Here is a 16,025-nt window from a genome sequence, read left to right as displayed (position 1 = left end):
GAGGTTCACCCTTCAGCCAAAGATTAGATAGGACCATTCAACAAAATGAGACTAAAGGGGTACACCAGGCCTGGGGCAAGGACTAGAAGGCAAGAGGGAACAGGAAAGCTGGTAATGGAGAACCCAAGGTCAAGAAGGGAGTGTTGACCTGTTGTGGGGTTGTTAGCCAATGTCATGAAACAATATGTGTGTACTAACTGTTTAATGAGGAACTAGTTTGCTCTGTAAACCTTCATCTAAAGTACAATTTAAAAAAATTAGCCTAAAAAAATGCCCTTTCAATCTTATACACTTTTAGCTACTGCCCTCCCTCCCTTCTCTTTCACAGCCAAGAATTTGAAAATAGGAGTGTATCCTTAAGGGTCTCGCTTCTTCACCTCCCATTTATTCCCTATCTCTTTCTGTCCAGCTTTTATCTCCCTCCCTTCACAAACTACTCTCATCAAGATTACTGATGACTTCTCCACTGATTAAAAAAACAAAGCAGAACAATAGAAGCTTTTCAATTGTTTTACTTAACCGTTGTGCATTGTTTGGCTCTAACTTCTGTGACACCACTCGCTTATTTTTTATCTTCCTTCTATGGTTCCATTTTAGTCTAAGAAGTCTTGCTGTTCCATTCCACAGGGATCTCTCCATAGTTTCCTCTTCTTACTCTACCTGTTCTTCCTGGGGGACTCTCCAGCATTTTCATGGCTTCAAACATCGTATGTCAACAATTCTTGAATCTATATTATTAGCCCAGTTTTCAGACTCAATGCATCCTTTTTCCTTGGAACGTTTCTTTGTGTGGAATGCAAAGGTAACCCAAATTCAACTTGCCCAGCCACCCAAGGTTGTTTCCCCTCCCACCCTACCTTTTCTTGATAAATGGTGCCATGATATCCTGAGGGACCTGAGCCAGAAAACTTGGTATCTTCTTTGTTGATAGCTTCCTAACTGATCTTCCCACTGCTTCCAATATTGCCCACTTGACATCTTCTCACATAATAGCCAGATTTGATATTAATGAATAATTCAGATCATATCAATCCTTGCTTAAAACTTCCCAATGGCTTTCCATCATAAATAGAATAAACTCTGTCTTACTGTGGCCTACAAAACTGTGTGTGCATTATCTCACCCCTGCCACTCTGTCTACCTTATTGCTCACTACTTCTACCTTGTTGACTCTGCTCAAATCATTTTGGCCTTCTTTCCATCCCTCATCCATCTCAAGGCCTTTGCTGTCTTGTTTTCCTGGACTATCCCAACTCCAGATCTTTGCAATACTGGCTCCTTCTTTTGTGGTTAGTCCAAATGTCGCCTTCTCAGATAGGCCTCTCTTGTCATCCTAGTGAATTCAGTACTCTATACCTACCCCTGCCTCATTATTGTTTTGTTTTGTACACTGGAATTTTCACTATCTGAAATTATCTTGTTTGTTAATGTCTGCATTGCCACACTTTCTAAAATATAACCTTTCTGGGAGTAGAGACTTAGCCTTGTTTATTGCTGTATCCCTGTTACCTTGAAGAGTGCCTGGCACATAGTAGGCAACTGATAAGTATTTTTTAAATGGAAAAGAGAGAGAGAGACAGAGAAGGAACAATGTGTTTGGATCCTGAGCTTCAGCCAGACTGAACTTCCACACAGTTGCACAGGCTACTATCTCTGCTTATAATGCTCTCCTCTTTCCTTTTTTGCTCGACCACTACTTATCCTTTAGCACTTGACTCTAATGTCACCTCCTCCAGGAAGGCCTTTTTGATACGATGATTTAAGGTTTAAAGCCTTCAGTGAACCCCATAGTCCTCTATGTGTACCCTCATCAGAGCACATTGGTAATTGCCACGCAGGTGTTTGTTCATGTATTTGTCTCTCTTTCTAGACTAGCTTCTGACAGGATGGTATTTTATTTGTCTGTGTATCCCCAGCCAAGTGGGAGTCTATAAAAATACAATCTAGAAACTCTATTTAAATAATTCTTTTGTTGAATTATCAATCATAGAATCCTTTGGTAATATAAATTAGCTGTCTCCCAAGTTCATCCACTTACCAAGTTTTGATTTTTTTGGCACTGAGGTTTTTAAAACATAGGAACACACATAGATTTACTTACAGAAAAAGTTCATATTCCCGCTAAAGTTCTCTATAATAAAAATAACCTGTTGGAGTCGATTCTGACTCATAGTGACCCTATAGGATAGAGTAGAACTGCCCCATAGGATTTGCAAGGGGCAGCTGGTAGATTTGAACCTGCTAACCTTTTGGTTAGCAGCCAAACTCTTAACCACTGCACCACCAGGGCTCCCATAATAAGAATAGTAACATTTAGTATCTATAATTGATTGTCTGTTATATGCCATGTATCTCTGATGTAGATTGTCTTATCACAAGCAACTCTTCAAGGTGTAAATTTTATTATTTTCATTTCCCATATGCAGAAACTAAGACTCAGGTGTAATAATCTGTTTAAGCTCTTACAGCTAGTAAAACAAAGCTGGGATTTGAATCCAGGTCTCTGATTTCTAAGCCCAAGCTCTTTCTGCTACGCCATGCTGCCCCCTATGGGACAAGCGTACAAATCAGAACTGTTTATTAAAAATATCAATTATTAATATTGTAAAGCTTACAAAATTGGGGCATCTTACAGAATCAAGACCAATACTTCGAATGGCTATTGTTTTAATTGACTAAAAAAATAGCATTAGCCTCAACATGTCCTAGGCAAGAATGTCACATTGCCTTTGCCTAATAGGCTTTCTCTCTGCTTATAAGCATAAGGGTATTTTGTAGAAATTTATGTTAACTTGTCAGGTTTTTGCTGTTAGCCTTTGCCATGTAAACTCCAGAGGGCTGCAAATAGTCTTTCCTACTTGATTTCCAGGGTGGAGGTGTCTTGCTAGGCATCTCCTCCAGCTTGGCTGTAAGCAGTCTCCTGCTCTGTTGTATACATGAGGAAGCCAAGCTACTTATTTGGCTTCAGTCTCAGGATTCTAGTTTATTCAAGGCTTTTCTCTTCCTAACCTCCTGTTCCAGGACATTAGTGCCATGTCAGTGGGAAGTTTGCCCTGCGTTCTTATCCAGGCTGGGACTTGTTTCCTCTCAGCCCCCATTTATAAGAAGCTGGGCCTGTCCTTCCTCATCCAGCGTTGGTCAGATTCCCTTGGCTGCCCAGGCCCTCACCTGGCACCACACTAGTCTCCATTCTGCATTTCTGAAGCCTCATCCTTGCTCTGTGTCCTTCTGTCTTTTGGAAGCTTGGGCTAGAACTGAACTGAATCTTTGCCACTCCTAACTGGAGTTGATTTCAGGTTATTGCCATAGTTTCCTACCCCTCTAGTATTCTGTTTTGTTCCCACTGTGCCTTTGGACTCTTACCTCTGAGCAGTGTTTTCTACCCCTTGCCAGGACCAATACCGCAGCACAAAGAACCTCATCAGTAGAGAAAAGACGGAGCATCTGATGAGTGAACTACAGAACCTGAGATATTCTTGCTTACCACTCACGGCCTTTCTCCTGCACATCTCTGGGGATGGGGCCGGTGATGGTGGGCAGTCTATATGTGACGATGTAGAGTTGATCTTCTGTAGATTCTGCTCATCTGAGGAGTCTAGCAGCTTAGTGATGGGCAAGCCAGAAACAGGTTGTTTGTATCTTGCGTATTGTAGAGCATCCATGATCCATCTCATTTCTCGCCACACTTCATCTATTTGCTTTGGAAAAAAAGGGTAAAAGATATTAAGTTATCAAACAGCCTTTGAAAAGGAGTAAGTTTCCCTGAGAGTCCAAGATGACCCATTTTCCATGGTTCTGAGCAAGGGTAAAATATTTTCAGCATTGGTTTCCTAAGCCAGAAAATCCCTCTTCTTTATATATAATCTCTTGTGTCTTATATATTTTTAATTGATGAGCTTTGGCATTTAGTGCAAATAGCAGAGACCCACCACTACTAGCTCTATAATAATGTTAGGCAAGTCACTTGACCTGTTTGAGCCTTAGTTGCCTTATTCGTACAGTGTGGATAAGAACATTTCCCCTGCTGTGATGATTGGGTGAAATGATGAATTTGAAAATGCTTTGTAAAACTGCAGGGTACATGGCTCATGTATAAAGTATTATTAATTCTCAGCATATAATGAAGTATTTTGTAATTCATTGTGGAGAAGGCATATGATAAAGCCTGAATTTTAGAATTCTTTAAGAAAGAAATATATTTTTAGTTCTTACATGTGAACTAGAAAAACAAAGCATTAGTGGAATATTTTGCTAAGTAGAGAGGGTTGGGCCTGTTTAATAGGAAAGAAGTAACTTTATATATGAAACTTATTACTTTCTTAATACAAATGTTTCTAAAGTACAAGACAACGTAGCAGTTTAATAAACTTAATAAGTAATTCAAACATCCTTCTAATTATAGAATAGCCCCATGTTAGATTGTTGCCATTTCAATATTAGTGATTTCTAGGTTAATGTCATTTTTACTGTAAAGTACAATAGTAGTTACTCTGAAGCCTGTTGGTGTAAAAGTCACTCGGATTTTTGTGTCTGCCTCTGTAGATGACAGATGTTCTCCCAAATCCTGCTAGACACTGGTTATGAACTTTCTGGTTATCCTGGCTATCTCCAAGGAAGGGCTGTCAGTCACACATTTTTGCATCTAATTCACTGGGTGCCTTGGGCAAGCCACTAACTTCCTTGGGTCTGTTTACTCAGCTGTGAAAGAGAAAGCTGGACTAGATGATGCCTAAGGTCCCTTCTAGCTCTGACACCTGATGATTCATTTTTGAAGAACATTTGAAAAGTTGTTGTTCTTCAGCTTCCAGGTGGTAGGTGTTCATTGTATGCACAATACAAGGCTAAGGCCTTCCTGATTGTAGACATTTTAAAGATAAGGTACTACCCGGTGTTTTATTTTATTTTCAAAATTCCTTCTTAGGGCCTTAATCTGTACTTAAAACCTACTCTAGAAAGAATATCCACAAACCTGCTACTCAACATACACAGAGTTGTTGTTGTTAGGTGCTGTCCAGTCAGTTCCTACTAATAGTGACGCTATGTACAACAGAATGAGACACAACTGGGTCCTGTGCCATCCTTATGATCCTTGTTATGCTTGAGTCCATTGTTGTAGCCACTGTGTCAGTCCATCTCATTGAGGATCTTCCTCTTTTTCTCTGACCGTCTACTTTACCAAGCATGATGTCCTTTCTGATAACATGTCCAAAGCGTGATAGACAAAGTCTCGCCATCCTCACTTCAAAGGAGTTTTCTGGCTGTATTTCTTCCAAGATAGGTTTGTTCTTTCTTTTGGCAGTCTGTGGTATGTTCAATATTCTTTGCCAACACCATAGTTCAGAGGTGTCCGTTCTTCTCCGGTCTTCCTCATTCATCGCCCAGCTTTCGCATACGCATGAGGAGATTTAAAACACCATGAGTAAGGCTCATCTTAGTCCTTAAAGTGACATCTTTGCTTTTTAACACTTGAAAGAGGTCTTTTGCAGCAGATTTGCCCAATACAATGCGTTGTTTGATTTCTTGACTGCCACTTCCATGGATGTTGATTGTGGAGCCAAGTAAAATGAAATTCTTGACAACTTCAATCTTTTCTCCATTTATCATGATGTCACTTATTAGTCCAGTTGTGAGGATTTTCATTTTCTTTATGTTGAGGTGTAATCCATACTGAAGACTGTGGTCTTTGATCTTCATCAATAAGTGCTTCAATGCAGAATAATAAAAAAAAAAAAAATAGAGGGTCTGAAATTGTGGCCTTCAGGCTGCCCTGCACAGAGTGTCAGGCAAGTTAGAGTGAACTAGTGAAGGGCAGTCTGTGGCCAATAGCCAGTTTCCTTTGTTTTCTAGTTAGTGTTTTGTCCTGGGGTCACTGGACTTGACAGAGTATTCAGGGCTGGTAATGAAAGCATGAGACTGAGCCTTAGGCTTTGTTAGCACGGTGAGTTGGAAGTTCAGCAGTGGGCAGGCCCAGGAGGAGGCACTGAAGCATTTTGAAGGGAGAAATACGAAGTTCAGGGGCTAAAGCCAAAGTGGAAATCCCAGACAAGATTTGGACAAAATTTCTTGATGAGATTGTTGCACTCTCAGCTGGCTTTTATTGTCTCTACCTCATGCAGCATAATCTTGACTCAATGCTGTTTTAAAGGTACTACATGACGTGAACAGTTTTTACAGTACGTGGTAAGGACAAAGACTGCGCTTTTGTATTTTTTGTGATTCCCAGCTATGCAAAGAGAAGATATCCAATAAATGATTGTTCAGTCAATGAATGAATTGAATGGTTACCTAATTCTTTAGCTCTCTAGCCTCGAACAGAGTTATTGTGAGGATTAAGTAAGGTAATGTAGATGAGTGAACTTTATAAACTATACATTTTTATAACATTTTAAGTGGTTATAATGACAACCACTATTGTAGTGGCTCAATGGTGGCATCCTAAAATATATGTCCATGTCTTAATCTCCACAACCTGTGAATGTTACCTTATATAATGCAAGAGTAAATATTTCCTTATATGGCAAAATATATGGTTTTAAAAGTTAATGGTTTTGAGAGGAGCATATCTTGGATTATCTGGTTGGGCCCTAGTTCCAGTGACCAATGGAACAGTGAGGCAAAGGGAGATTGGGCAGAGAAAGAAGGGGAGGCAACATGACCACAGAAGCAGAGATTGAGTGAAGAGTCCACAAGTCAAGGAATGCCAACATTTCTTCCCCAGAAGCTAGATGAGGCAAAGAATGGATTCTCCCCTAAAGCCTCAGAGGGAGTGTGGCCAGTGGCACCTTAGTTTTGTTGAACTTCTAGCCTTCAAAACTGTGGGAAAATAAATTTCTGTTGTTTTAAGCCACCCAGTTGTGGTAACTTGTTACAGCAGCCCTTGGAAATGATTACAAGTATTTATAATAACTTGTTCTCTTTATAATACTTGTTCTCTTTGGGCAAATTTGTCTCAGCCTTATTGTTTGGGATGGAATAGTGGAATTTAGTGGAGAAATTTAAAAAAATGTGTAGAAACAATGTTTACTTCTTCAGTTTTCTCAGTGATGAGATGAAGAGGTCTTCACTAAAGAAAAAACAAAAACAAAAACCCACAAGTACGGGGGGCTTGTGGATCGACTTTAATGGGACTTAGCTTAGTTCCCAAAGAAGTACAATTTTCACCCATTTTACCTCATACTGTTGATCTAAAAGTAACTGACAACATAATCCCCCTGATTTTAAGGTCCAAATTCAGCTTTTAAAGACTTGCTGACACATTTAAAAAAAGAAGGGCCATGAGCTGCGTAGCTCTGTTGGTTACAAGCTCTGTATCCATTTCTCACCCTGCCCTTTAAAAATTTCAGTTTTCATCCCATAAATTACACCCCCTTCTCTGTATTCAGGCAAGATAATATTTTTATTAAAATGTAAAGGTGACTGGTTTTCTCACAGCACAGTTACAAGGTGCCTGGGGGGATGATAGATTGGCCCTATTTAATGAGCTGTGTTTCTCTTACAGCTTAGGAGCATTTGAAGCATTACAGTATATAAATTATACCCTAATTGCCCTTTAGGCTTTAGTGGCTCCAAGTATGCCAAGCTTCAGGTCTCCACACTTTGACATTTCTGCCGCATGTGCTGTCTACAAAGCGTGTGTACCTTATCTCTGATTTTCTGCACCTTCCCTGGTCCTACCCTTCCCCCTTTCTGGCTGAACTCCTTGACTTCTTTTCCTAACAGTATTTACATAGACTCCCTTGCTCTTTACAATGTTTGGTTTGTGTAGTGACTTCAACACTGTCTTAGATCTGGAATCACACAAACGCTCTTGCGGCTGGCAGTTGCCTGTGCAGGTTATGGTGTGTGTGCGGTGGGCTGAGCTGTGAATACTAGTGGGTGAGTGGCTGCAGCTGGTTTTCATTTTGAGAGAGAGAAAGAGAGACTGAGACGCCCCACACAGATAAGGAGGGCAGTGTTATCGAAATTATCTCCACACAGTGAAGTTATCCCTGTTGGGTGGAGCAAGGTAGTCCATTCAAGGCTGTGGGTACAGGGAGATGGTGGGCTTTTACCTTGGCCAAGAAGTTTTTTTGTGAACCCTTTGAGAATTGGCGTTTATCCAAGTCTACGTGTACCTGGCTGGCTGAGAGGAGACTGTGTAGAGGGGGGTCTCAAGTTACCTGCTTTGGGAGAACAGAGCAGGCTAGAACTTTGAAGAATTCCTGGCCGGGCCTGCCTTTATCCAGACCACTTAATGGAATGATGAAAGGGAAGGAGAAGAAGGCAGTGGAGTCCTAGGCTGGGTGAAAAAGAAAGGAACAGGGGTACCAGTCAGGGCATAAGTAGGAGCTAAGAACTCCTGCAGGAGTTTTAGATCCTGACAGACTCAAGAAAGTATGCTTCTCGGTTGGATGAACGCTGTGTTAGTTTCCTAGGCTGACATAACAAAGTACCATAAACTGAGTGCCTTAAAACAACAGAAATTATTCTTTCACTGCTCTGGAACCTAGAAGTCTGAAATCAAGGTGCTGGCAGGGTTGGTTCCTTCTGGAGGAGTAATATTTCATATCTCCCCCCCGCCCCCCACCCCACTGCTTCTGGTGGTTGCCAGCGATCCTTGGTGTTCCTTGCCTTGTAGATGTATCACTCTGATCTCTGCTTCAGTCTTCTCGTGGCCATCGTCCCTCTGTGTCTGCCTGTGTCTTCACATCATGTTTTCCTTTCTTTGTGTCTGTGTCCAAATTTCTCTCTTCTAAGGACACCAGAGGAGCCCTGATGACACAGTGGTTAAGTGCTTGGCTGCCAGCCGAGAGGTTGGCAGTTTGAACCCACTAGTTGCTCCATGGGAGAAAGATGTGGCAGTCTGCTTCTGTAAAGATTACAGTCTTGGAAAACCCTATGGGGGCAGTTCTACTCTGTCCTATAGGGTCACTATGAGTTAGAATTAATTTGATAGCAATGTTTTGTTTTTTTTTTTTAATGATTTTAAGGATGCCAGTCATTGGATTAGGGCCCACTCTAATCCAGTATGACCTCATTTTACTTAACCTGATTACATTTGCAAATACTCTATTTCCAAATAGGTCACATTCATAGGCACTGTGGGTTAGGACTACAGCATATCTTTTTGGGGGACACAGTTCAACCCACAACATACTGGATTCAGGAAGGCTTACGTGAAATAAAGCATAAACAGAATTCAAGGCACAGAGAAGTGATTCTCTAAAATGCTTGTGGTTTTTAAAGAATCATAAAATGTTAGAGCTGACAAGGCCTCAGAAGTCATCTAGTCCAATCATTTCATTTTATACATGAGGAAACTGAGGCCTCAGAGACTGAATGAATTGTTCAAAACCCTGAAGTTTGTCAGTAGAAGATTCAGGACTAAAAGTGTATGCTCCTTGACTTCTGTCCCATTATCCTTCTTATTATGCTGCACTCTCCCTCACACTGGGTTCAAAAGATAAACCAGTCTTTCATATTCTCCTCACATTGCATTCTTCTTTCCTATCCCTCCCCACCACCTATGTTCCATTTCTATTGGAAATAAAATAAAGGAATAAATGTTTTGAATTTTTAAATACTACATTCTTAGGTCAAGAGAGCAAGTAACTTCTTGAAAGACTGATTTTTTTTTAGCCCAAGAGGTTGCCTACATACCTAATTTACAGAATGAAGTCGGGTCCTAAAGATTTATCTGCTCACTACCTTGCCATTATATTACATTATCTTAATTGTGAGTACATCAAAACCCCAAATCTTGCACACTCATATTTCAAAGGATTTGCATTCTTGTTAATAAATGAGTAAAGAAATAAGTCGATAGTTCATCGTACACTTCTGTGCCAGGGACTGTGCTGAGTGCTTTACATGCATTATTTCACTGAATTCTCACAATAACCCTGTAAGGTAGTCCTGTTATTATCATCCCATTTACAGATGAGATTAGCACTTAGATTTATTTGTCCGAAGGGCATAGCATCTCCTCATCTTAGGTTCTTCTTACTTCTCCCCTGGATGGTTGTAAGAGCTTCTTCAATTAGTTTCCCTGTCTTTAGTCTTCTCCATAAATCCATGGAGGATACGCAGATTATTTAGTGAGCATGACTAGTCAGAACACATGCTTACCATAAACAGCCAGTGTGTCCATACCAGTGCATATGGAAGGAATGCCCCTGCTTGAGTCTATCCTAAACAGAGCTGTGGGAGTGTATAAATTACCTTCTCCAAAACTTTGACCAGCTCCCTCTTGTCTAAAAAATAAAGTGCACATTTCTTACCATAGCCTTTAATAAAGCCCTCATGAGCTGATCTCATTGCTATCTTTCTTGCTTGATTTTTCACTGCTGTCCTTCACCCAACCCATCTTGACTATTCGCCGTTCCCCAAATATGATTTTTCTGGTTGCTCTGTATTATCTATTTACACTTTTGTGTTGAATGCTCCACAGTCCATTTCTCCTCATTGTACCTAGTCTAACCTGTCCCTCTAGGCCCAGCTCAGATATTAGTCAATCACATCATCCTCCATGGTAACTTTCCTGATAACCACACAAAAGTGGATTTTCACTTCTTTGTGTTGACACAGGACTTTTTTGTTTTGTTTTGTTATTGGTACTTCTCTTTGGCATTTAATAGATTTTACAAATAGGATTTACACACATTTCTTGTATACCCTGATGGATTTTAAACTCAAGCTCAGGGACCATGCAGTGTCTGACACCTGTGTGTTCAATAAATATTTATCAAATTGAACTGAATATATATTAAAGTGATATTTATCATGGGGCTATTGCTAGTATACTCATTTGGTGGATTGGGTAACTGATGGGAAGAAAGATCATAACATTTGCCCAAGGGATTTAGAGAAATTTCAGACCAGATCAAATTCTCCTGACTAGTCAGTACTTCTTTGACAAGACCTTGAATTGTCACCCTAGGCCTTTCCAGACAAGACCACGGATGAGGAACACATTTTCGAACCACTGAAGCCACAACTCTGCCAGAAAGAAGTCTAAAACTTGAAGACTGTTAGGTCCAACTGGTTTCACGTGAACATAAACTGGTGGGTCATTTTCTTCTCTGCTTCTCTGGTATATTAAGTGAATTAGTAAGATATTTCTTTCTATTGGAATTATCAATGGACTACCACTGAAGAATAATATACTGATCACTACCTCTTCTGGGGTGACTTTTCACTCCAACATGAGAAGCCACAGCTACCATTGATAGAGCTCTTAGTGACACTGATTATTTGTCCCTTTTTCTTAAGCCTTTGCTTGAACTTACATATCCTGGAGCTCCACATTATAACCAAATCAACAGCCTTTCAATCAGCCCAGATGGCTGTGCATTCCCATGCTTGGCTCTCTTTCCTCCATCCTGCCTGTTCTTCTTTCCTTTTACCTCAGAAGACACAAACTGTTACCTGAATGAAGTCTAAAACTTGCTGGTGTCTTTGTTTGGCAGCGGCAACCTCGCTGTCTGAGATCGCTTCTCTCAGGGACTGTTGGGTATTCAGAGAATCCAGCTCCATGACAGCAGAAAGGCGGCAATACAGGCTAATGAATTTCTCTCTGTAGCTGCAAAAATGAACTGGAAAATGGACAGACAAAATAAAACATGTTAAGATCTGGTATCAAAATAGAGAAATTCATACCTCAGAGAAAACAAGTTGAATGTAAATATGATTTATTAACCCTATCAGTGGAAAATATTAAGCCATAAATAAATTATAAATGTGCTCTTAAGGGGCAAGTTGTCTGGCTTTAGTCTGACAGTATTCCCTTTTAAGGTTTACCAAGTCCTGGTAAGGTATGGGTTGGCTCAAGCTGCAGTTTTTATGGACTTTTCCCTATAGCAAGGACTGAATATATAGATTTTGAAACTGGGAAAGTAAGTTTGCTTATCACTTTAAAGGAAAAAAAAAGGAAAAGCCAAATAGCAGATTGATACCTAGTTTTGATTTTCATGTTTAATTTTCAGTATGTATCTTGCTTGCTCCTTTCCAAGGCTTCTCAGAAGCCCAGGGAGATGTAAGACATGGTTTCTCCGGGCATCTCTTATCTAATTGGTAAAATTCCCCAAGGGCCTGTTTTGGTGGACTTGATCCTCCTCTTGCCTCTCCTTCCTCAGCTCCGTTGGAAGGATGGTGGGAGCTGAGGTCTGGACCGATCATTTTGGTCCTCCATTGACTTGGCCTTCTTCTATCAAAAAGTAATGGGAGAGGTCAGAGGCAAGAGTCTGATCTTCATCTCCATCATTTACCCTTTTCCAAGAGGGACAGAGCAGCTTAGGACTGTGTCTGGCCAATGCAGCCGGAAAGAGTCAGATTTTCCATTCTTCCCTGACCAGCTCTGATCATATAGCATAACTTCAGATTCCAGTGGGGTAAAGAAGACATCCTGATTCAGACTACTGTAGCACCAGCCTCTTCCTGGGCGTTGTTGAATTTGGACATTCAAGCTCCAGTAAACCTCACTTCTTCTCTGTACCTTTGACTTGTACCAGTGTGTTCTGTGCTTTGGAAACAGGGCTATTATAACTTGACACATCTGTTGAAGCATTTTTATCCTGGCTTTTTTGGTGAGAGATTCTAGAAAGAAGATCTAATTTCTGCCCTTGGACCTCTTTGCTGTTGATTCCTTAGACTCAGATCTGGCTACTTAGGGAAACTAAACCAAACTACCCCAAATGGGGCATCTGGTTATCTCTACACTTCACTGAAGAAGTCAAACTTCTCTGAGTATTGAGAGATTTCTGTGTGTCTTACAATGCCCTTCTTATCACTTTCTTGCTTAGTTTCCTCTTAGGGTAAATCTTACTGAATGTAAGGGTAAAAGAATGTAATCTGTTTACATCTCCTCATATGGAAGTAGAAAAGAAGAATGGAGTGAGGCCTGTAGTGGTCCATCCTTACTCCAGCTGTGCACCATTTCATGGGGGTGCTTCTCAACTCAGGTTGCCTCAGTTCTGGGCTTGCTTTCTCTCTCTGGTATCAGATCCTTCATTCTTGCTGTCTCTACTCTGCTTAGCACTTCTTTGCCTGACAACAGAAGGAATGATTTCATATAGCCTCTTGATAAATAAACTATTGAGTTTCTCCCAAATGATCTAATTTTCAATCTATTTCTCTGCTTAAAGTTCTTACAAAGTTCCCTCTTGACTGCAGGATAAAATCCAACATCTTATCACCATAAAGAAAGGTCTTTGAGATGTAGGATCTGAACATATCCTCAGTCATATCTACCACACAATACCCCCTCCCCTGCCCTCTATTAATCCTAAACTTCAGGCAAGCTGAGCTTATGTGCTCATATAGCACTTATTTCTAAATGTGTCGTGACACTTATCTTGCTGTGTTATAATTCTGTGTTTATTTGACTGCCTTGGTACTTGACTGTGACTTCCTTGAGGATGGGAACAATGTCATATGTTAATTTTTATTTCCTCAAAACCTAGAACACTGTAGCTTCTCAATAGATATTTATTGAATGAATATTTATTGAATGAATGAATAAAAGCATGACCTGATCCAAAGAGTGCAGACCCTGCCTTCGAAGGTTTCCCCTTTCCTCTGTTCTCTTTTTTCTCACTGTGTCCTTGATTTTCCTTTTATTTGAAAGGTGTATTTCAAGTCTCTGATATTTACTGGCAGCTCTACAAGAAGGGCTCACCATTACTTTGTAGCTTACTCTTGACCCTTCATGCTCCCTAAATATGTCTTTATGCCTTTCAAGGAGGGATTATATCCTGTTAGCACTTGAGAGATGCCCTTTCTTGGCTGGAGAGTGAAGAGAGTGAAGTGTCTCACAGTCTTCCTTTCCAAACCAAATATATATATATATGTGTGTGTGTGTGTGTGTGTGTGTGTGTGTGTGTGTGTATATATGTGTATGTATGTGTATATATGTATATATACACACACATATATGTATATACACGTATGTATACATACATATATTTATAACCCATCCATATACATATATATGCACTTTCATCCATATACACACACACACATATATATAATAAGCATTTTTTCCCTTTCTAAAATATTTCTGGGAAGATAGGGAGAAGCATAAAGAATTTCTTTAAATGAAACATTATCAAGTCCAATGTTAATTCTTAAAAGCAGGATGTACACAACTTTCTCTTGTTGTGTCTCCTAGCGGTAGGAGCCTAGGATCAGTGGGTGGTCCCAGCACCCACACTATCCATGCCACGTACCACAAGTGAGTTATGAGGAGGTTTTGACTCTAACGCTTCAGTTTCCCACTCCAGTGGTTTTATCCAGTGGCTTTTAATGTTACTTTAACAAATGTTACTTTAACATAGTCTTTTGTGGTTTAGCAATGATACATTTGGTAGCCATCACTGAGGAGGGGAGGATAGACTGGAAGCTTCTAATTTTTTTTTTTTTTAAATGTGAATCACATGCATTTTACAGACAAAATTGTATAAGGCTACAATAATGTCATTATCTGGGCCACATGATTTGTTAGTAATTCCCAAACTAGGACTAATTTTCTGTGGTTTTTCTTTCTCCATCTTTTTTCTGTGTAAGATAGTGACAGACTAAAATGCAGCCGATAACACCACTAGAAGTCAGATTAGGAGCAGAGTAGATCTAATAGAGTGGAAAGTACATGGGCTCAGATGTCAGACAGATCTGGGCTTGAATCACGATTCTGGCACTTACTAGCTGTGATAGTGGGCACATAACCTCTGGGAGCCTCAGCTTTCCCATATCTAAGACAGGGATAATAATGTTTAAAAATAAATGTTTACCAAGGATTAAATAATGCAATGTATATAAAGTGCCTAGCACAGCTTGTGGCATGTATCAAAGGCAAAATAAATGTTTGTTCTCAACAACCTCCCTCTCCCCCAGAAGACTGAGGCAGTGAGTGGTTAGAACACTGGAACAGGACTGAGATTAGAATATTCTTCCTAAGGGTCTCTAACTCAATAAAGTCCTAATCATCTGGGCCATGTGGCTTAGGTTGGAAGCCAAGGAATCAACAAGATAGCCTCTTTTGGTCAGTTCACTTCCATGTTTCTTTGCCAAGGCATCAGGAAGAACCTGGGCACAAGGTGCCCCTCTAATGGTTCCTGGTAGAGAGTGAGTTGACACTTGGAATTCAAGAATGGTATTCTAAATGAAAAAAAAAAAAGGCGGGGGGGGGCATTAGGAATGAAGGTTGATATTATGCCATTTCTTATGAGCCTGCGGCCAGGATTCCATTAGGCTCACTGCCTGGGTATCCCACAGGCACCTCAAAACTCAACATTTGTCAAACTGAACTCATCATCTCTCCCCTCCCCCAAACCTGTTCCTCCCCTCATATTTCCTCTTTTGGTAGATGGCAACGTTATCCATCTCGGAACCCTATTCAGACTTTCTGGCTCCTCCATCTTGCTCTTTAACCACATCACATCAATCACAAAGTCCCATTGATTTCAATTCCAAAATTCCTCTTGCCTGTGCTTTCTCCTCTCCACCCCCACTGTGGTTGCCCTGGTTCATCAGGTCCTCATCTTCACCCACCTAGACCTCTGAGGCAGCCTCTTAACTGTCTCTTAAAAAAAGGCAGCTCTTTTTTTGCTCTTTCACAATCCATCCTTCACAGAACTATTTTGAACCAATAAGACTGTATCTTTCATTTTCTTAAAATTTTTTAGTGGCTCACCATTGCCTACAGAATAAAGTCCAGTCTCTTTAAAAAAAAAAAAAAAAAATTTTTTTTTTAGGGTGGCATAAATGGCCCTTTGTGATTTTGAACTCTTTAATTTTTAGCTTTATCTCCTGTCACTTTTCCTCATATGCCTTAAACATCAGCACAATGTCTACTAAGACCGTAGTTAATTGGTCTGCATTTTCTCAGATCTCCTAGCCTTTGTGCATGCTGTTCCTTCTGTGTAGAATGATTTTCCTTTTCTGCTCTGCCTGCTGAATGTTTATTTATCCTTCAAGGTCCAGCTCAAATACTATCTCTGTAAGGAAGGATTAAGTGTCTTTCCAGTTCACCAGCCTACCTCTGACAGCAG

The 16,025-nt window shown here is 40.3% G+C and overlaps 1 protein-coding gene across 1 annotated transcript in view; it reads right to left on the bottom strand.

Annotated features, from left to right (window-relative positions):
• Window positions 1-16,025, bottom strand: part of ANKFN1 (ankyrin repeat and fibronectin type III domain containing 1) — a 196,961-nt gene that overhangs the window by 16,682 nt on the left and 164,254 nt on the right. Inside the window, exons 15-16 of the mRNA XM_023553385.2 lie at window positions 11,407-11,573; window positions 3,485-3,698 (exon numbers count right to left, since the gene is read on the bottom strand). Coding sequence (XP_023409153.2) covers window positions 3,485-3,698; window positions 11,407-11,573 — 381 coding nt within the window. The remainder of the gene's footprint in view (window positions 1-3,484; window positions 3,699-11,406; window positions 11,574-16,025) is intronic.

Source organism: Loxodonta africana, chromosome 18 (assembly GCF_030014295.1).
Source record: "Loxodonta africana isolate mLoxAfr1 chromosome 18, mLoxAfr1.hap2, whole genome shotgun sequence".
Lineage (NCBI taxonomy): Eukaryota > Metazoa > Chordata > Mammalia > Proboscidea > Elephantidae > Loxodonta > Loxodonta africana.
This window is presented reverse-complemented; position numbering and strand designations above follow the sequence as displayed.